Raw genomic sequence first — 22,130 nt, forward strand, 5'->3', positions numbered from 1 at the left:
GATAATAAGGCACAGACTAAACTTAAGAACCTAGCCAAACATTACAATTACTATTCTTTCCATCCTTTTGGACTTAGTAAAGCATCCACAATGAAGTTGAACTGCTGGACCTCATTAGAATGTGATTATTCATTAAGAATCTCAGAAAAAAGGGTATAGTAATGAAAACAAAGAACGCTGAATTACTTTGATTCAATTTTTTATGAAACAACACAAGGAAGCCCAACAAAACAAAGAAAAACAGAGGTGCCGAGAGGTACTAACAGAGCATCATTCAATAAATATAATGAAATTTTGAAGACAAACCACAAAGGAATCTAAAGCTAAGAGAAAGAAAACGTCAACATTAACCACTAGAAGGCAATAGCAAGCCATGAGAAAGTAGCTCTTGTCTTAGCACTGTTACTCTAATACCCCTCCTGTGGTAATGCTGATATCTCTACGAAGGTATTTCAAAAGCTCTCCAAAAAAAATTAGTACTTAATTACAATAGAGGCCATACAATTAGTTTTAAATTAATTCTGAAAATCAAAACATCCTTTCTTGCCTATGAAAATATAGCAAAAATTTTCACACACACACACACACACACACACACATACACACACATGCACACACATGCCAGGGTCAGAAGTGTGGGGAAATGAATACTCTCACATTAGTGAGAATATAAACTGGTGTGGACTTTTGAGGAACAAAACCTTCTGACCTATTTAGAAGGTAGCACAAGGACACGGTGACTGGCATCACTGTTTGTGATAATAAAAAACAAAACAAAAAACTTGAGACAATCTATATGACTATCAACAGGGAAATAATTAAATAAAAATCCTTATTATGGAACACATTAAGCAACATTTCTAAAAACTGAGGTAGATCTATGATCTCCAAGCTACTCTAGATTCATCCTTTTCTTGAACTGGTTTTCAAATGTATCCAACAGAAAAATAAAATATCCTAAATTTACAACATTTGAAACATAACGCTTGTTATGTTTTTTGATATGGGAAGACTTCTACAACATAATATGTGAAAAAGACAATAGCAGAATGTAAAACACACATAAATACACACTCATATACAATGTTTGCAAAATTACATAGAAAAAAGGGTGAATACTAACTGTTGGGGAAGAATTTATATAAGGTTATTAAGAAGGACACTGAAATTCCATTAAATTTATTTCTAAACTATTGTAACTTTTTTAGTAAGCATACATTACTCAATCACTGTATAATTTGAATGAGTAAATGCAAGGCAGGAAGCATGAAATGTAACACGATCATGCTAATTTCAATAAAGGGTAATCTTACACAATTTTTAAAGGCCAAGTAGAAAATAGGGAGTGGTAATGAGTATTTAAAGATGATTAAATCTACAATTCGGTTACACAGTTACAATGGTGAACAACCACCCTCTGATTCCAAACACTTCCACGGGGGAGGGGGGGACGACAGCCAAGGAAGAGGGGAGGAAAGATGAATTTTGAATAAAAAGGAACTAATTAGAACTTACAGAGATCCCTTGCCTCCATTTAAAAATAGGAATTTGGACACTATGAAATATGCCTCAGAACATATAATGGCGGGTTTCATCACTGCCAATTCATTGAACTCTTAAGAATATTATAAATATCAGGGTGCCTGGGTGGCTCAGTCAGTTAAGCGGCTCTTGATTTCGACTCGGGTCACAATCTCACAGTTAGTGAGATCAAGCCCTGCGTCAGGCTCTGCGCTGACAGTTCCAAGCCTGCTTGGGATTCTCTCTCTCCCTCTCTCAAAATAAACAAACATTTTTTAAAAAAAGACTATTATCTAAAGTACCAACACCCTAATAAATTACCTATTAAACAGTTACATTTGGGAACTTAATAATTTATACAAATTAATGAAATCCCAGAACTGAAGGAAAAAAAAGTAGATCTGGACAAGTCCTACCTAATTCATTCCCATGAGAGGAATGACTATTAACTTCTTTTAATGCTTCAAAAGATTACACAAATCTTCTCCCAATCAACTTGGACATGTTACCAAAAGAATTAACCTTTCTCTCCCTTCCTTCCTTCCTTCTTCCTTGCTCCCTTCCTCCCTCTCTCCAGACCTACCATATTTCCCTTTATTGTATTCTTTAAACCCTATTTGTTTATTTTCTACCCAATCTAAGTGCTGACCCTTCTCGTTCACTGGCCCAATACTGCAGTATCTAGACATCTAATCCCTCACTTAGAATTAGGTCTTAAAAGGTCTGAAGACTGTTCAAACATACTGAGTTTTGTAAAATACTTAATAGGCTGGTAAAACTAATCAAAACCTTGCCTACCCGATCTACTGTGTAAAAATGACAAATTCATCTCCATATAAGCAGTTTATAGTTTGGGGGAAGAAGGAGAAGCACTAATTTCTTAGGCTTATTTAAGGCATTTTATTGCACTAAACAGACAGATAAGACATCTGAAACATGTATATACACACACACATATATACATATACTCAGTAAGCTCCACAGTAATTTGGAATACTGTTTTCTAAAGTCCCAGGGCAGTGACAGGCCCTATGGGGGAAGGTTGCTTGGCAACTGGAATTCTTATTTACTTACCAATAGGTAATTTAATATAAAGCCTTCTAAGTTATGCACTGTCTGATCCATTATGTTGTTTGTTCTTAGTGGTTACAATTCTAAGGACAGTAAGCGTAGGTGGCTACTTAAGACAGTAACAAATTGATAGGAAAAAATAGAATACAAAGTTATACTTAAGTGAGTCACTTTCTCCCCTGTTCTCTCCCCTCCATCCCATCCCCCAAAGCAATTGTTTGGCATGCACGTGCGTGTGCGTGTGCGTGCGTGTGTTTAAGCAAATATATTTTTTCCCCTTTCCTCCCCACCAAGTGTCAAAAGAAATTCAACCACCCTCCAGTTTCCAAAGGCTACGTGGAGAAATAAAAACATTATGAATTTAACTCTGAGAGTTCAAAGAAATGCGGGCAAGAGCATCTGGATATAAAAGGGCAGTTTCACGGAAAGAAGAGTCACCTGGATAAAGGAAGGGGACAACAGAAGATACTGTGTGTCGACAGGAGGGGCTCCAATGTAACTGTTTACTTAGTATCTAAAAGGCTTAGACTGAAACATCCACCAGGAAAAAAGCCAATTACTTAGGAAAAGTGCTCCCAAACCCAAGGCAATTACTGGAACACATTTAATAGCTACAAGCCAGGGCTGGACACTAAGACTGTTCCCTCCCTCTCTTTGTAGGAAAACATCGCATGCAGTGAATATTATCCCAGAAACCATTGAAATTCAATACTAAATTATAAACTGCTGCAATTTTAAAATTTAATAATAATAATTTTTAAAAAAGCCTGAATAGCTTGGAACTCTGCCTACTGAAATAACATCAGAAAATTAGCAAGTGTTTCAACTTTTTAAAAGATGTTTATTCTTGCTTAACCAGCACTGTTATTTCCCCCCTTTGGTGTCCTTGTTCATTTGTAGCCATAAACTTCTACCCAAAAGAACCTCACCCAGGCTACCAAACTGTCTAAAACTACGATGGATTCAAGTGTCTTTAGGAGCTGGCGTTTTGGGTATTGTGATTACTTTTAATTAATAAACACTAACGTTCTCTCCACAGAGTTTTATCCAGAGAGAACGATGCTGGATGCTTTGATGCTTCTCAAAGAGAAGAAAAAGAAAAATTACTGAATGGTGTAGTTAAGACAAGGTTCATTAAATGGGCCCTCTTTCAAAAAGACCTCCCTTCACCATATATAGTTTCGGTAAATGAAATAAGATAGTGTCCTTTAATAAATAAAAGAAGGAATTTGGGGGCACCTGGGTGACTCAGTTAAGCGTCTGACTTCGGCTCAGGTCATGATCTCACGGTCCGTTGAGTTTGAGCCCCGAGTCGGGCTCTGTGCTGACAGCTCAGAGCCTGGAGCCTGTTTCAGATTCTGTGTCTCCCTCTCTCTCTGACCCTCCCCCGTTCATGCTCTGTCTCTGTCTCAAAAATAAATAAACGTTAAAAAAATAAAAATAAAAATAAATAATAATAAAAGAAGGAATTTATATCTGTACTACCTACCCTAAACAATACTCACCATGAAAATATGACTTAAAACTAAAATCCTATTTCAGGATGCAAGAAATTAGGAATTATACTCCCCAGTATAAATGCCCTCTTAAGAGTCCCTCCCAAAATTGCTCTTTAAGGATAATTATCATAGAGGCGCCTGGCTGGCTCAGTGGCAAGAACACATAACTCTTGATCTCAGGGTCATGAGTTCAAGCCCCATGCTGGGTATGGAGCCTACTTAAAAAAATTTTTTAAAGTCAAAATAAAAAAAAAATTTAAAAAGGACAAGTATCACAAAGATCCATCCAGGCTGACTTTAGGCTGCCAGCACCCAAGAATAAACAAAAGATTTAGTAATAATTTAAATGAAGTTAAATCAGTCTATTCCAAACCACCACAACCACAGAATCCATGGTTTCTGATGCACCGTTAAGTCTTTGCGTAGTTCCCCTTCATGGTAACTTCTCAGAAGACTGTGGAAACAATTTGTTCAATAAACATTTTATCACACATCCACTATATGGTAGGCACTGTACCAGCAGCCACAGACAGGAAAACGACAACCTCTAATCAACTTGGAAAGCCAGTTTTTAATACTTAATGGGACTATCTGGACTCCAAAGTAACCATTTATAATCACCGTATAACGGGATTTTTTGGATTTATTCGAGGGGGTTTTTTGGTTTGTTTATCTGCAGTGGTAATCCAGTAGTCTGTGGGGGTTTTTTTGTTTTGTTTTGTTTTTTTACCTTCATTAGCCTCTGGCCTTGAATTTTTGATATATGCAGAGAATTTGGCAAAGATGTCCATTCCAGCAGTATTTGATTCTGGGTGTTTTGGTGAAAGCTTCAAGTACCTGGCGGGAAAAGGTGATAAAGGATTAGAAAGATCCTCCAGAGATCTGTTAGCGCTGAGTTCTCTCAATCCACAAACCATCGTGCTAGCAGTTACTAGACATCTTCTAACAGTTATGACTCTAAGAAATGCCATCATCTGTTTTCTATGGTATTTTTAAGATGTGTTTTTTCCTTAGGAAACAAAGCTCTGCACAGTGTTTTTGTTCGCATATTAATATTCTTGGCAAGCAAAGGGCATCCGCGCTCACTTCCATTTTAGAAATTAGAACGCTGGGGAAACAGTCTGCTTGCTCGGAGGTGGGTGCCAAGCCAATGCGGGTCTTAGAAAGAGAGCTCCAGAGCAGCACTGTCCAAAAGAACTTTCTGTAATGAAGGAAATATTCTATATCTGAACTTCCCAGTAGGGTAGCCACTAGTGATGTGTGGCTGGCTATCTGGACAGGAATTTCGATCAACTAGTGTTACGTCAAGTTAAAAAGTCCCCTCCTCCGCTTGCACCAGCCACATTTTAACTACGGAGCTTTCTCGAAACAGAGATGCCAACCAGATTCTTGGTGTGTGCCCTGCCCTGAACCACCCCATGCAGCAGTGCCAGAGAATCCCGACAGCGGGAAAGATCAGGCATTTTGGTCAAGACAAAAACAGCAGGAAGCGGACCACTCACTTCAATCCCACGCTCGGGATTTTCCAAAACCTTCCCTGTATTAGACATTGTAAGGGTGGCACTGGGCAACAGGAAGAGAAGTTGCCCGTAATTTTGCTAACAAGTGTTCTGTTGTGTTGTTACAAAGTTGGTCTACTTTGACATGAGACATAACTTTACACACACACACACACACACACACACACACACACACACAGATGTGTATTTTGCATATTTAAATCCCAAACACACATACTCAGTGTCTATTTCTTGCTCAAATTGGAAAATACATGTGAAAAGGCTCAGCTCCTCCCTCTTCCCTTGGGCGGAGTCGCACGCACTCAGGGAGTTGGCGGCCACAGGAATTCAGACCATCAGCACCCCAGTAGGAAGACAGATTCATCTCCTCAAAGGCCCTGCCAAATTTCCCTGGAAAGTGGGCCTGGGGGAGTAAGACTTTGGGAAACTACGAACTTTGATTTCCTCAGATATTTTAGGATGCGGTCTTTCCACTTCTTTAAAATTAAAAATGAAGGTGAGGTATTTTTAGGTAGAAATTTAATTTACTTGCAAGCTATAGTTTCTGGTTAGCTTTTATATTCATATTTTTTTACATCTGCGATTCTGAAATCAAGGACAGGTACATCTAAAAATCTGGACAGAGGACTACATGGGTAAGGAGATTATAAAGTATCTACTGAATACTCATAGGCTCCATTTGTCTTTCATTTTAGTAACTCTCAACTGTTAAGCTTAAAGATTTCTCTTATAAACAGAAATGTTTACAGAACAAATTCTTCAATGAACGATGAATTTCATACAGTATAATGTATACTACATTAATAATATATAATAATTTTTTTTTTCCCTCTTAACTATAGAAAACCTTACCCTCTCTTTCTCTCTCTCTTTTTTTGCCCCCGGCTTTGGGCTGAAAGAGTTAATTCCAGGTTCACCTCCCTGAAGTCCCCTCGAGTATAAAAACAACAGCCTCCAGTTTAAATGTTTTTACTGCCTGTAATACAGTAACTTCATTGATTCATTCCAAACAAAAAATAGCGCAAGGAACCTACGTGCCTCTTCAATACATCTATGTTTTCCTCTAGCCAAGTTTCCATAATTATTCTTCTTTTCCCCACCCAATATTTAGCTGTACCTACTTTTTCTAATAAAGTTCACTTCCTAATTCTCAAAATAAGAGGCGTGAAGGTAGGCTTAAATTGTAGATCATTTATATATTCATTACTCACATATATTCATTTATTCTAATTATTATGGGCCTGCACTGTCAGGCATTGTTGTAGGTGTAGGGGATATAATGATGAGCACACAGAGGCAAATTTACTAAAGACCTATTTTAATTAACAGGGAAGAATGAAGAAGGATTTGCAATCAGCATATCCTTAACCATATGAAAACAGATGCTATTATGATTCTTAAAAAATAAAAACTGTCCTCTAAAGCAGGTTAGGCATACCCTACTCTTCTCCAAGACAAACCATTAAATTTGTACTATTTAATCGATAGAATACTTACAAGAGACCACCTCAAATTCTCATTTTGCCTAAAAGGAAATTCTATTCCAGAAAGCTCACATTCTTGGTCCCCAAATCCCTAGACTAGTTAAAAGTATTGGCAAACTAAAACCCAGGTTTCCTGTCTCCAAGTATTGTTTTTGCTTTTGTTTTAGGACAGATTGGGGTCTCTGAAAGATAAAGCAAATTCTAAACCAAGAGGTCCAAAATCAGTTGCCAGTTCATTTTGCATTTCCTCAAATACTGGATTTTAACAATTCATCATTATTCACTTTCCCAAACAGCTTGATAAAGCAAAACTTCGACTGAGAACCTTCATTTCAACATTTAACAAAAAGGAAGGCAAGTAATTTACAAAAGCCTACCTGTCAGCAACACCACGGGGATGAGCATCCAGGGTACAAAGACTTTCAGATCAGTCCTTTATTCTGTATTACATCACAGACTGTGAATGGTAAGACTAGCTATGAATACTCCCATCCTTTTAGGAAAGATCTCAGGCATTTTCTTTCTCATGTGAATATAAGAATAAAGTCTGAGTATACAACACATTAAATTATCCCTGTAAATTCAACTTTCATTGTATTTTTCACTTTAAAAAAAAACAACAAAAACAGGATTAGGGGTTTAAGATTAGAGCCTGGACAGCTCAGTTGGTTGATCGGCCAACCTCAGCTCAGGCCATGACCTCGACTGTTGTGAGTTCGAGCCCCAGGTCGGTCTCTGTGCTGAGAGCTCAGAGCCTGGAGTCTGCTTCGGATTCTATGTCTCCCTCTCTCTCTGTCCCTCCCCTGCTCTCTCTCGCTCTCTCTCAAAAATATACAAACATTAAAAAAAAAAAAAAAAAAAAAAAAAGAATAACCCTTTACAGAGCTCATCTCCAAAATTATCTAACTTCCTCTATCCTTCTATTTTTTTTTTATCAGTAAGTTAGCCAAGTATACCGGTCTGCTTCAGTTAAAACTCCCAAGTTTCAAAGCTTTTTTGAAAGCTTTTTTGGCAAAGTAGTTCCTTAATTCAAGCAAGGGGAATTAGTTATATATTTATAAATACTTTCCCCAGAGGAAAAGAAAGAGAAAGTTTCTTCTATGTATGCTGGTTAACAGACCAGCAAAAAAAAAAAAAAAAAAAAAAAAAAATTCCTGGATTTAAGCTTTTCACTAAATTCTAAACAACTCTAGAACAAACAGTTGCCTGTATTTATATTTGTCATGATCGAATCAGAAGTGCTCACATAAAAACACTCTGTTCTCAGTACCATCAAATGCCAAAAACATGTTATTAGAAATGCTAGCTTCTGGTCTGCCAGCTTGGGCAACTCCTCTGCCTTTTCTCTTCATCCAGTCTAGAAACACGAAGGCTCTCAATCAGGGAGTGAGGAGGGTCAGCAGTAGTTAAGGACTAAAGACCTTCTTGTCCTTGAGGGGAAAGGCAATGAGCCAGGGCAGTCCCTGAACGCCCTAGAACACCACAGGAAGGGAAAGGGATGCCCGTGGTGGTCCGGGAAAGAACTTCCTTCCTCCTCCTGCTCATCTTCCAGAAACAATTGTGCCCAACAGAGACTCTGCTGTTCATCAGCACCTCACAGTAGGGGCCGCAGGGCCCAGTAAGGGGAAGCCCCTGCCCATCCAAACGTGCTTTTCCAATGCATATACATAAAAACTCATCACAAGTTAAGCCTCACCTATTTCTTAAACAGGATTCATTGAATTAAGTTTGACAAACACCTTCGGTCCCACGGGCTCATCACAGGAAGCTTTGATTTCTTTCCTGTCCTTCCTCCCAACTTGAACTAGCCTACAATTTTATACTCGCTAAAGCACAATCCAACTAAAGACTTACATTTCACCTCTTTTATAAAAGTCAAGCTCAACAACATAAAGAGGAGAAAACTAAAAGGAAGAAAATAGAGGAAACACAGGTTTTGGAAGTCATATAGGCCTGGCTTTGGAGCCAGCTCTGCCACCAGTGACTGTAAGACCATGGACAGGCTACGTAGGTTACTCGCCCTCAGTTTCTCCATAAAGTCTTTGAGAGGACAGAGATCGTCCACAAACATAATCCATAATGCACAGCGCACGGCACATAATTGGCACTTGAACGTTGGTTAATTTAAACAGCAGAGCCATCAGCAACATCAAAAAATACTCCCTTCTACAGAGTGAAATTTAAAGAAACTCTTCAGAAGAGGGGCACCTGGGTGGCTAGGTCGGTTCAGTGCTGACTTCGGCTCAGGTTATGATCTCAAGGGTTGGTGAGTTTGAGCCCCGCATCGGGCTCCATGCTGACAGCTCGGAGCCTGGAGCCTGCTTTGGATCCTGTGTCTCCCCCTCTCTCTGCCCCTCCCCTGCTCGCACTCTGCCTCTCTCTGTCTCTCAAAAATTAAATAAACATTGAAAAAAATTAAAAAATTTAAAAAAAGAAACTCTTCAGAATATAAACTACAGCATAAAAACAAGGAATATAATGGGAATAAGGCATGGGGATTAAAGAGTACACTTAGGGGGCCCCTGGGTGGCTCAGGTGGTTAAGTGTCCAACTCTTGATTTCAGCTCAGGTCATGATCTCACACTTGTGACATCGAGCCCTGTGTTGGGCTCCGTGCCGTGTGGAGCCAACTTGAGATCCTCTCTCTCCGTCTCTCTCTCCCTTTCTCTCCTCCGCTCACTTGTGCACATGCGCGCTCTCACTCTCTTTCCCAAAATAAACATTTCAAAAAAAAAAAGAGTACATTCAGCATGATGAAAAAAAAATAAAATGATTTTTAAAAAATACCCTTAGAGGGGCGCCTGGGTGGCTCAGTCGGTTAAGCGGCCGACTTTGGCTCGGGTCATGATCTCACGCTCCGTGAGTTCGAGCCCCGCGTCGGGCCCTGTGCTGACAGTTCAGAGCCTGGAGCCTGTTTCAGATTCTGTGTCTCCCTCTCTCTGACCCTCCCCTGTTCATGCTCTGTCTCAAAAATAAATGTTAAAAAAAAAAATTTTTAAAAATACCCTTAGAGAGAATTCAGCACATTGTGAACCTTTTAGGACAGAAAGATCTCCAGATACTTTTTTTTTTCTTTACTGATTTTTTTTTTAGAAAGTTTTCCAAGTTTTAAATTATTTAAAGTGAAAAAAAGACCGTCTCTGGTTAGAGTATCTCTGTGAACATGCCCAAACAAAATGGAGCTGAAATTTCTGTATATAAAAAGCAAAGTGAAAATGTGTATTTTCCAGGTCCGATTCAAGAAGCTGTGACGTCTCACAGAGCACTGAATGCTAAGAAACTTGAGTATTTTTGATATTAGTTCTACTATTATCTATTATCTTAATGTCTGTTCCCTCTGAGAAAAACAACAAGAAGGAATAATGAAAATCGTCGCTACAGTTGTGGAACGCCTAGACTGCCCATCTCTCTCCTTCGTTCACCTGCAGGATGCCACTTTTTGTTCATTAAAGCTTAAGCCAGGTATTGTCTCTTTTCTAAAGCCTTTCCCGCCTCCACTCACTTCCCTTCACCATGCCACCACCCCCTCTCCATCCATAATGGATCGCGCTTCCTGAGGGTAGGAACTGTGTCTTACTCACTACTGTATTCAGAGGGCTTTGGTTGTAGCATAAATGAGCGAGTGAGTTCTGAGGAACCAATTGTTTTAGAACCCTCTGACCCAATAATCCCATTCCTGGGAAATTTATCTGGATATGGAGAGTAAAAGTCAGATCAACTAGCAAGAAAGCCCCAGGCCAGAAGAAAAACAGTTCTGTTTTCAGGATGATGGCACCAGAAAAGTCTAAAAGAAATCCATAATGCATTGAACCTATGCCAGGATTATAGCAGGATGCAACACTGCACATGTGCAATGCGGGTAACTGTCACCACAGTCCATCTGTCCCTCAAGTGTACCTCACATTGTAGGAAATATAGTTGAGTACTTCAAAATCATTAACCACGTGGGCTAATGTGCAGGGCCTGGGAATCTATAACAGCTCAAAGAAATACATAAATAAAAACTGAATCCCAGGGACACAGTCTGAAGTCAATTCCCTTGGGTGACAGCTTTAGACAGCTACCTTTAAAATGCCCTGATGAGGAATCCCCCAGCAACGTATTCCACACTCCTGCTCAGCCGTTCTGGCTAGGTTCCATCTGAACCTCTCTCTCCATCTCTTCTCCTTCCCAAACTTCTCAGTTTGGGACCACTACCCCTCAAATAACCAGAGCTAACCTAACGTAGCTCCCACGTCTCAAACCCGCCTTCAGTGTGTACTCTTATCTAGGCTTATTGGCCGAGCCAGAAGCCAGTTCTGACAGAAGCCAGTTCTGACGTCTGTGGAGCATGAATTATAATGAATGAAGGGAAGCCCAGCCACTGCCCCTTAATGCTTGCTGTAAGAGTTTGACCCCAGGACCATCCGGAGAAAGGGCCCCAAGGGCCAGAAAAGACCAAACTTTAAAGAGATGGCAATACTTCCGTGCGCATTTTCTTTGATACTCACTTGGGAGGGCATAAGACTTCTTCGAGAAATTCTTCAATCTTATTTACATCCGTTTTGACTTCATTGTTGAAAGTTATAAATGGTGGGTGGGTCCCAGGAGCCAAGTTCTGCAGGTCAGCAGGCTTCCTGTTGGGCAAAACAGTGGTCAAAACTGGATCATTTTCTACTCTGGGAAGGCAACAATACTTTAAATACTCAGAGTGGTTCTAAATGTTAAAGTAGGTAAAAATGAATAAGAAATAGTACTTTTTCCACTAAGTACAACAGCTGCACTGCTCTTCTAATAAGATGCGAACCTTCACAAAGCACAAAATTCATAGTAAGAAAATCAGAAATCTTTGACTTTTAACCAAAAGACAAGCCCCCCATTCTCATTCCAAATTTAACGGAAGTGCTTATTAGAAACAGTGGTAGAGGGGCGCCTGGGTGGCTCAGTCGGTGAAGCGTCCGACTTCGACTCAGGTCATGATCTCACAGTCTGTGAGTTCGAGCCCAAGTCTGGCTCTGTTCTGACAGCTTAGAGCCTAGAGCCTGCTTTGGATTCTGTGTCTCCCTCTCTCCCTGCTCCTCCCCCACTCGTGCTCTCTCTCTCTCTCCTTCAAAAATAAATAACATTTCGAAAAAATTTCAAAAAAAGAAACGGTGGTAGAACTGAGAGACAACGGTCTCTAGTCCCCTAGTGGGTCTATGGCACCCACTCATTGTGTAGACATGGCGTAAACCGTAACTTTTCTGGGTCTTCCTTTTCTTTTTGTAAAACACAGAACAAGAGCAGCTGATTCATACAGCCTTTTCCAACTACAAGATTCCAATTCAGTGCTACCAATTTTCCACTTTCCTAGAAGTCCACTCTCAGCGAGGAAAGAGATCACCAGTCAAAATGACTTCAGTACGTAAGAGATAGCATAACCAAAAGTAAGATGCAACACAGAAAGGGCAAAACAGGATAGCGAACAGGAAAGGCTCAAAATACGTATTAGATGAGAATTTTGTCCAAATTCATTAAAAAGCCATCAACAAGTCAAACAGGTAGGAGTCAAAAGAAATTGATACACGATAGATAAAGTAAGTGGACACGTGGAAAAATGTAAAAACAAAACAAAAAACCAATTACCAAAGAAATTCAAGAGGAAACTATGACGACATTTCCTTCCTATTAATTAGGGAAAACTGAAAATACATAGAACACTGATAAAGACGGCAAAATTGGATACTTACAGCTACTAATACCACAGAACACTGGTACCACCCTATTAAAAATCACAGTGGCTCGCCTGAAGCCATCAGTGAATCCTAGAATCAATAATATGACCCAATACAGTGTGATCCTAATGATAAAATACGGAGCGTACATCACCATCTGGGAGGTATTCTTACAAAAAAGTTGACCCTGAATCTAGAATCAAGTCTCTTAAGGCAGCTGTCTCTTAAAATGCGGTCTAGGGGACCCTTTCACCAGGTGGTCCATAAAGTCAAAACCATTCTCATAATACTAACACGTCACTTACTTTCTTCACCCTCATTCTTTCATGCCTACAGAGTTATCCACAGACTACCTGGTGTGTGATGTCCCAAGGTAACGTATACGGAAACAGATATGAGAATCTGTCTTCTATGAAGGCAGACATGAGAGATGTACAAAAATGGAAAGCAATGCCATTGTTTTGGAAAATACATTTTTTAAGACATATTTTTTGTGATAATAATAGGTTCATGGTTGTTCTACCTAGTAAATGTTGTTTTAATTTCTCAGCTTTAATTTCTAATACAGTAAAGTTGACAGATACAACCCACACAATTGAAAGCTCTTTGAGGTCCTCAAATGATTTAAGTGTATAAAGGACTTCTGAGACCAAAAAGTTCATTTGCAGGAAACATGAGGAGTTGCTGAACAAAGTTAAATGATACCACAAAGAAGCCATCAGCCAAATACAGAATTTGGGACGTTCTGGAGTTCAACGGAATGGATTTCCACCAGTCAATGGCATGAGGGAAAAAAGTCACAAATGGGGGTTGGAAAGGACTGTTGCAGATTAAGAAAAATTTAAGAGACATAACAACCAAATGTAATGAGTAGAATTTGTTTAGATCCTGATTTGAAGAAAGCAGTCAAAGAAAAAAGATACTATGGAGACAACCAGGGAGATCGGATCATATGCTGGGGACTAGACGTGATAATGGCAGTGTGGTTGGGTAAGAAAATGTCCCTACTGTTTGGAGACATACAGTGAAGGGTGCAGGGTTGGAAGGACAGTGGGATTTGCTTTGAAACTTATTAGAAAAACTAGGGACACAGCAAATGGGTAAAATCTTGATAACTGAGTTGAAGTTGTGGGGAAGTTTATTCTATCCTTGTGTATGTTTGAAAAGTTTCAAAATTAAAAAGATAAACCTTAAGAAACTTAAATGTTAAAAAAGCAATATACTGCTTCAAGCAACTTTTCCCCCACATACTATTACAGCCCTTCCCTATCACAAATGCACAGAATTTAAAAGGATATCTTTTGTTTTTAAAGCTCACCCCTTTTTTTTTTTTTTTATGTTTATTTGAGAGACAGAGAGACATGGGCCCAAACCCATGAACTGTGAGATCATGACCTGAGCCAAAATCAAGAGTAGAACACTCAACCAACTGAGCCACCCAGGTGCCCCTTAAAGGATGGCTTTTTTTTTTTTTTTTTTAATTTTTTTTTTCAACGTTTTTTTATTTATTTGTGGGACAGAGAGAGACAGAGCATGAACGGGGGAGGGACAGAGAGAGAGGGAGACACAGAATCGGAAACAGGCTCCAGGCTCTGAGCCATCAGCCCAGAGCCTGATAAAGGATGGCTTTTAATGCATCATGAAGGTGAAATACTTTGTCACTAGAAAATAATGTTTAAAACAGAGTGTGCCCCAACGTCTCATCCCAGCTTATCAATTTCCCTTGGTCTTATCCATATTCCTTCTCTGTCCCTCTCCTTTTTTTTCTCCCTACACCCCCATTTAGGTTTAGAAAGCACTTCATCTCCTTATGACTACATTCCAAAAACAAAGAGACTTATTAACGTCTGCTTAGTTCAAATTTTCTAACTCCAAGCCCCCTCAACCCAAGCTCTAGAGCCCATCTCCCTTTCAAGCCAAAGAAAAAGAAGACGCATTTTCTATGACTTGTGTAAGAACCTAAGCTCTAAAAGAGGGCTTTTAAAAGCCAAAATCTGATTTGATGTGCAATTCTGATTCCTTTCCTGAGCATACTTTGGTCTGAAAAGGTAAAGCTGAGCACAAAATGACTGGAATCACGAGAGCTGAGCAGTCTTCCGGCTGCACACATACTTAAGCAGTGGTGTAGCCTGTGAGACTCCCGAACTCATGTAAGAATCCAGGTCGGAGCAGGGCCTTTTCCAGGCGTCATTTCTTTGGTTTGTTCAGTTATTCCTTTTCACGCCTCACCCTGACCATCTGTTCATCTGTGATCACCAACGGGCCCGGCAGGTCCACGGCCGTGTCACCTTTGGTCTTCAAGCCCCCTCACGTTCCAGCTCACAGCTCACGACTGTTCCCAGCTACCCTCCATTTCCTGCTCAACTCGGGAAGACCCTGTACGTTACCAACGGTCCAGAAACCCTAACAGTTCAGGGTTTAAACAATTTATTTTCAAATCTCAACATTTTAAAGTTAAAAAAAGAGACTCGTTTTGTTCCCACGTTATAAAACCTATCCATCCGCATTTTTATGACTAGCGGTCGATTAATGCCTAAATGTAAGGTAATAACAACATACGTCTGTGTGTTTCACAAATAATTTTTTCATGAACAGGGTAGAGTTAGACAAAGGGGAAGAAAGGGACTGATGCCTTAAAACAACATGGAGGGAGGGCAGCAAAATAAGTAACAGCTATTACTTCTATAATAAATTGTAACAGCTTTTAGCTCTCCAAACAAATTTATTAGAGGAGGGATAAAGTTGGCATGGCAGAGAAGAAAGAGCCAAAGACTGAATCAAAAGGATGTGGTTCAAGTCTCAAATTGAATAGTTCTGCCATCCATCCACCAGCTGTGTGACTGAGGAAATCACGGCCTCTGGATTTCCTCCTCTGCACTGCGGACATAAGCCCTGCTCTGCCGGTGAAGATCAAATCAAATAAGGCCTATGAAACCGAACTAAACCAAAGTACGCAAAGGAAATCCACGACGGCTTTTAGTAGCACGCTAACACAGCATGCTGCAGGAGGTGAGACAGGCGGTTTTTAACCTCTACTTGAGTCTGATGGTTCAGAACCGGCTACCTAGCATTAGCTGACTGGTAATAAGAAATCTGATTAATAGAGGCTTATAAGTGAAGTGAAACCAGGCACGCGATTACCAACGTTCTGTTCATATTAGGGACTAGTGGATAGTCCGTTTTGTTTCTGCCAAAAGCCTATCTAGATTCTGAAAAACCAAAGGTGACGAAACTATTTTCCAGGATTAAGTGTTGACGTGAAGGAGAACCATGTTAGGTCCTTACCCCAAGTGAAAGCAAATTTGAGAAGAAACTTGAATGCCTCTCAACGGAATAGCGGACTTCAAATAAATGTTCAAGTTGCAAACACTGAGGTGACTTAGAAGCTTTATCAGGTCATCAACAAGGCAGAATCTCCCCTGGCACTCCAAGGCCTCAGGTGTTGTTTGACCCACAAGGTTCACTTTACAGATGCTTCACAGAAACTTAACATTTCAGAAGTGCAGCGTGACAGACATGAAACTGAAACACAGGCAACGGCTAAACATTTCAGGCCATCCTTGGCTTATTTCATAAAAGCCCTTTAATAAATACTCAATGATTCATTCAAGCCCATTCAAATGTTTTCCTTAAGTGACATCTAGAAAAAGCAAAGTGCATATAATTCGTGCTTTGAGATAAGAGCACAAATACTCTTCAATGTTTGAGGTGTCTTTTCTTTTTTTCTTAATGTTACTTATCTGAGTAGTCTTTTTTTTCTTTGTCATAGTAGATGGACAAACATATTCTATTCTCTCCCGTTTTGCTTCTAGATGAAGAAAAGGAAAAATAAAGAGAAACAAACGAATACAAGAGGCAGAGGAGGAACCTCATAGGACCTAATACTTTAAGCAACTTAAGTGGCTTAACTTCAATTGAAAGTTAATTCAGTACACTTGCAACAATTGGAGAACACCGGGCAGGTGACTCAGGTCCGGCTGCTTCTCAGAAGATGAGCACAGTATAGTCCCAGGACACTGGAGCCGGTTCTTAAAGATGACCTATCTGTAACTAGCTGACTCCACTAAATGGAGAAAACAAAAATACTAAGTATGTAGACCTTATATTCTTCATTGAGTTCCTTTTGAAGGTACTGTTTTTTGTTTTTTGTTTTTTTTTTAACGTTTATTTATTTTTTTGAGACAGAGAGAGACAGAGCATGAGCGGGGGAGGGTTAGAGAGAGGGAGACACAGAATCTGAAACAGGCTCCAGGGTCTGAGCTGTCAGCACAGAGCCCGACGCGGGGCTCGAACTCACGGACCGCGAGATCATGACCTGAGCCGAAGTCGGCCGCCCAACCGACTGAGCCACCCAGGCGCCCCGAAGGTACTGCTTTTCAAGACATAAAATTCATCCATACAAATCAAGAGAATATTGAACGCTGTATGGCAAGCATGGGGGAAAAAAGTTAGCACCAAAAATCCTTGGTTTCAGAACACTGTACTCCTTTTAATTATTCTTCTCTAGGTTTGCTATAGTCTAATACTAAAGTCACCAACTGAATGAATGAGTCATGGATTCACCAAAACATACGCGCCAAGGTCCCAGTTACTAAGCATTTGCCTATGTGTCCCAATTCAACCAGTTAAAGGATTTTCTTTTGATTAAATGTGGTATGCTGCCAAACCTTCGTCTACTTTAGTGTCAATCTGTAGATCAATCATGTTAAAACAAAACAGCACCCACGAACTGGTTTCAAACACAACTTCAAAAATTCTTAAGAGAGTTCATCAACACAGTTTATAGAGTTTACGCTAAGTTTAGAAGTACCTCCACCATTAATCCATTTTTCTAATTCAGCTCTTAACCACCTCAACAGGATTTACCATCTCTGAAGTCATTTTGAAAAAGAACATAAAGACGTGGCAGTGAAGCTCTCTCTCTCTCTATGACTGTCCGTGGCTGTCTGTCTGTCTGTCTCTCTCTCTCCGTGGTTCTGACCCTTCCCCCCGCTCAAAACACTACACATGGGGTGTACATATGATTCATATGTACGTGTATTTCCCAGACTTTTTTTTAATAAATTTTTTTAAATGTTTATTTATTTTTGAGAGACAGAGACAGAGCATGAGCAGCGGAGGGGCAGAGAGAGACAGAGACAGAATGTGAAGCAGGCTCCAGGCCCTGAGCTGTCAGCACAGAGCCCGATGTGGGCTCACAGAGCTCACAAACCGTGAGATCATGACCTGAGCCAAAGTCGGATGGATGCTTAACCGACTGAACCACCCAGGCGCCCCATATCTCCCATAATTTTTAAAAGCAGTCTTCTCCAATTTATTTATTTTCTCAGAGAACATCACAGAGGAGGGATTTTATTCACTGGTAATATACCACCACTTTGACAACAAAAAGCTGATTTCTAGGGCGCCTGGGTGGCTCAGTTGGTTAAGCGTCTAACTCCTGATTTGGGCTCAGGTCATGATCTCACGGTTCATGAGTTTGAGCCCCACGTCCGACTCCGCTGCTTGGGATTCTCTCCCCCACCCACTTCCCTGTGTGCTCCTCCCGCACGTGCATCTTCTCTCAAAATAAATAAGTAAACTTAAAAAAAAGGTTCATTTCTTAACGTTTTCATTTCTCCTCTCATTCCCCAAAACTAGAAAAGCTTACCTAACAAACATGTGACAAAATATGGCCACACTTAGATATATCCAAGTCAGGGTCTCAGCATGTGAACAGGTGTGTGTGTGTGTGTGTGTGTGTGTGTGTGAGAGAGAGAGAGAGAGAGAGAGAGAGAGACACAGAGACAGAGAGACAGGGGATGGGGAGTCTACTGTTGTCATTCTTCCTTCTTTCTCCTCCCCTTGCCTGCCTCTCAGGCTTATCTGTGCTCCAAAGATGCTAATCGTTGATATAAAATTTTTATAATTAAGTATAATGAAGGTAGCAGAAGTCTTCAAAGATTTTCATCACTGCCACAAACCTGTCCAGCCAGTATGATATGAGACAATGAATTCTATTCAACAGAAGTGTCTGAAAATGGTTTGATGAGTAGTAAAAAGTACCCTGAACAGCGTTGAGTACACAGTAGACACTGGGGAAATCTTATTTTTTCCTTCCTTTTTCCTGAATTTAGAAACAAGGTAACTGACCTCCAGAGAAGACAGGCATCTTGCCCGAGGTCCCACGGAAATAAGTGACAGGGCTCTCTCTACACGGAACCAGGTCTCTATCCCTAATCCATTGCTCCCCCTTTGATGACATGTGGTAACACCTTTAAATATACTCCCAATTTTAATATTTTCGTTTCTATTCATCTGAAGATCATGCTTAAATGGTGGCTGATGTAAAGCCCAAATTCCTTCCGAAGCCTGAGCACTTTTTTTTGTTTTAATCTCCAATTCTGCAATACAATTGCAGCATGAACAGAAAATGAGGTTTAGGAATGACTCCCACTAAAGCATTAAGGCAGCACTGGCAGGCAAGCCGAGGGGGATTGTTCTAAGCCTCACAGGGGCTCATGAATACCACCAGCACGGTCATTAACATCAATTGAGATTCAAAGAGAACGTGTCATACACTGCCAGAACGAGAAACTGGCTTGTTCTTATGGATGAAATGTCACGGAACAATACTTTTTTCAGAGCACAGAGTGGGCCCCGAAATAGCTCTCAGTTGAGTCCAACCGCTCTCCACCGGTCTGTGGGGCGGTCGGCAGTCTTCACCGAGGAATTAGACAATTACCGGGAAAAGCAGGAAAATCAGCACCGTAGGCATTTTCTCCCCCGCAGCTTTTTAGAAACGGTCCTGTCTAAAGTTTTTAAAGTTAAGAACATACTGTGAGAGGTAGTTTTTTTTTTTTTTTTTTTTTTACTACAGGATGCTCGATTCCTCTGTGACAACTTCATTTCACAACGATGTTTTGAGCCAGCGTTCACTCTCTTTAAATCTGACTCAAGACTTTAAGTGTCTTAACTCACTGAAAAGGTCTGGAAGGATAAAGACCAAACCTAGATGCGACGGTATCTGCGAAGCGGAAGCTGCCGACCAGGGGCTGGAGGTGGCACGGATTCGTTACCAGGTGCTCCTTATACGCGTATAACTGCCCTTGAGAAGGTTTTGGATGTACTGTAGACCCAAGATTTCTGAAGGAAACTACGAAATACAGGCTCCAGTGTCAAGTGCTGTTGGTTTCACGCAAAGCAGGACAGAAACAGACAGCTTCTCTGGGGGGTGATCCTCACTGAGGAGGGAGCCTTGAATCCCTCAATCCTACCTGCCACGTGTCACTTTTCACACGCAGGGTGTATTACTCTGAGACACATACACATCCTCAAATATCAATCCACGCGCAGAAATAATGCCGCCAAGGGTTTGTACAGGAAGAGTGAAAGAGCCATTATGAGCTCACTTCCTTTCCTGAACCGGACTCCCTTCGTTTATGGCACTGTTGCTGGTCTGTGCCACAATCACGCACTGTGTTGAGCTGCTCAAAGAAGGCTTTTTCGAAGCACGGCCGCCAACTCACTTGCTCCAAGCCAAAAATGGAATAGGAGAAATCCGTGTATTTTAAGACACAGTAAGGGTGTGTGCCTGGTAGCATGGTCTATTTTTAGAAGTTACACTGGGAAACTTGCTTTTTGAATGCATGGGGGGCGGGGGGGGAAACAGTCATAGAAGGGGAACTACTTGAATTATTTCATTCTTCCAACAGCTCTGTCCAATGTGAGGTGGGCCCACCTTTGAAACAGACTATAGTTTTAACTCTTACTGTCCCCAAAGGCTTACCTTACCTCTGCCTTCATATACATAATTAACGGGTTCCTGGACAACTTCCTGGATTATTTTCAGTAAATAGATTTTAAGACTCCAAAATCTCAAATAAGGGCACTAGCAGTAAGTAAAGAATAAAGTTTAAGCTACCGACAGAAATGCAGGGAATGCTAGCCTGGAACTGGAAATGGGATGACAAAACTCTCACTTTGTGACACCCAGAGGGATAACATGCATGACTTCTGCCACCCATGTTTTTTCCTGGACGCTGCTCGTGACTGATAATGCTTAAAAAAATGAGCAGCAAGCCATGTTGTTGCATGTGTGCAAGAGGCATACATTTCCACTGCCCAATCCTAGATTTCCTTTTGTTATCACTGCTCTTAACCCTTGATTTAAATCTCTTCTTTTCGGGACGCCTGGGGGGCTCAGTCGGTTAAGCGTCGACTTCAGCTCAGGTCATGATCTCGCAGTCTGTGGGTTCGAGTCCCGCATCGGGCTCTGTGCTGACACCTCAGAGCCTGGAGCCTGCTTCGGATTCTGCATCTCCCTCTCTCTGTGCCCCTCCCCCACTTGTGCTCTCTCTCTCAGAAGTAAACATTAAAAAAAAAAAATTCTTTTTAATAAATAAACCAATCTCTTCTTTTCCCCTAAGTATGAATGTTCTTCACGTCGAGCCTATTTGCCGAGGAAGAACAGAGGGGCTCCTGAACACAAGGAGCCTATTACCTATCAGGGCCCTTCCCAGTCCTCTCCACTTGGGCCTGTGGAGGCAGAGTTAGAAACAACTCTTCACCGAGCAAGAATAATCACAGGGCCATGGATAATGGCTCTTATTTCACAATTATATTTAACCAAATATGGTTAAAATCATATTACAGACAGTTCCCTGTAAAGGAGAATAAATAAAATAGCCCACAGTCGTATCCGTCCTCCTAAAATCCCACTCTTGTCTTGAAGGATCCAGATAATATACACCATGAGTTTAAGCACCTTTTAAATGAAGAAGCTGTCTGCTTAGAAAGTTCTTCAAAGTTCCACGTTTACACTGGAAAGTCAAAGATCCTGGTGCTGGTCTTGAAGTTAAGAGTAAGCATACAGTAAGTTCCTAAAAAGACTGAGTGGCCAGTAAATGCAATTTACTGATACTGTGAGTTATCCATAATACTTACACAAGTTAAATTTGTCCACAAATCAGCTGAACTTTAATAAATGTATTTCCTTTAAAGAGCATATACATACATAGGGAGGAGAGAGGCTCAAACTGAAAACACTATACACTCAAGTTAATTTCCAACCACAACAAAATCTTACCTTTTCAGGTCCACGGTTGTGACACTAAATACAACTCCTTTGAGCCACAGAATCATGAAGAGCCTCTGGGAAAAGGGGCAGTTTCCTATGCTCTCACCATCACTCCCAGCCTAGGAAACAGAAATCAACATCGAAAACCAGGGTCAGAGGGGTGACATTCAAAACAAAAGACTTTCTTCTGACTTATAATCAGGGGTCCAAGAAGAGAGCAAAAGTTGCATTACAGAAGAAGGAGTGGAAACTCAGGTTTCTGTTATTTTGCTCTTTCATTTGCC

The 22,130-nt window shown here is 40.6% G+C and overlaps 1 protein-coding gene across 2 annotated transcripts in view; it reads right to left on the reverse strand.

Moving 5' to 3' along the window:
• The window catches only part of CLIC4 (chloride intracellular channel 4), a 66,710-nt gene that overhangs the window by 7,755 nt on the left and 36,825 nt on the right, over positions 1–22,130 (reverse strand). For both annotated transcript variants that reach the window (XM_060623623.3, XM_078452192.2), the window contains exons 2-4: positions 21,856–21,965; positions 11,586–11,711; positions 4,822–4,928 (exon numbers count right to left, since the gene is read on the reverse strand). In XM_060623623.3, coding sequence (XP_060479606.1) covers positions 4,822–4,928; positions 11,586–11,711; positions 21,856–21,965 — 343 coding nt within the window. The remainder of the gene's footprint in view (positions 1–4,821; positions 4,929–11,585; positions 11,712–21,855; positions 21,966–22,130) is intronic.

This window comes from Panthera onca, chromosome C1 (genome assembly GCF_046562875.1).
Source record: "Panthera onca isolate mPanOnc1 chromosome C1, mPanOnc1 haplotype 2, whole genome shotgun sequence".
Classification (NCBI taxonomy): Eukaryota; Metazoa; Chordata; class Mammalia; order Carnivora; family Felidae; genus Panthera; species Panthera onca.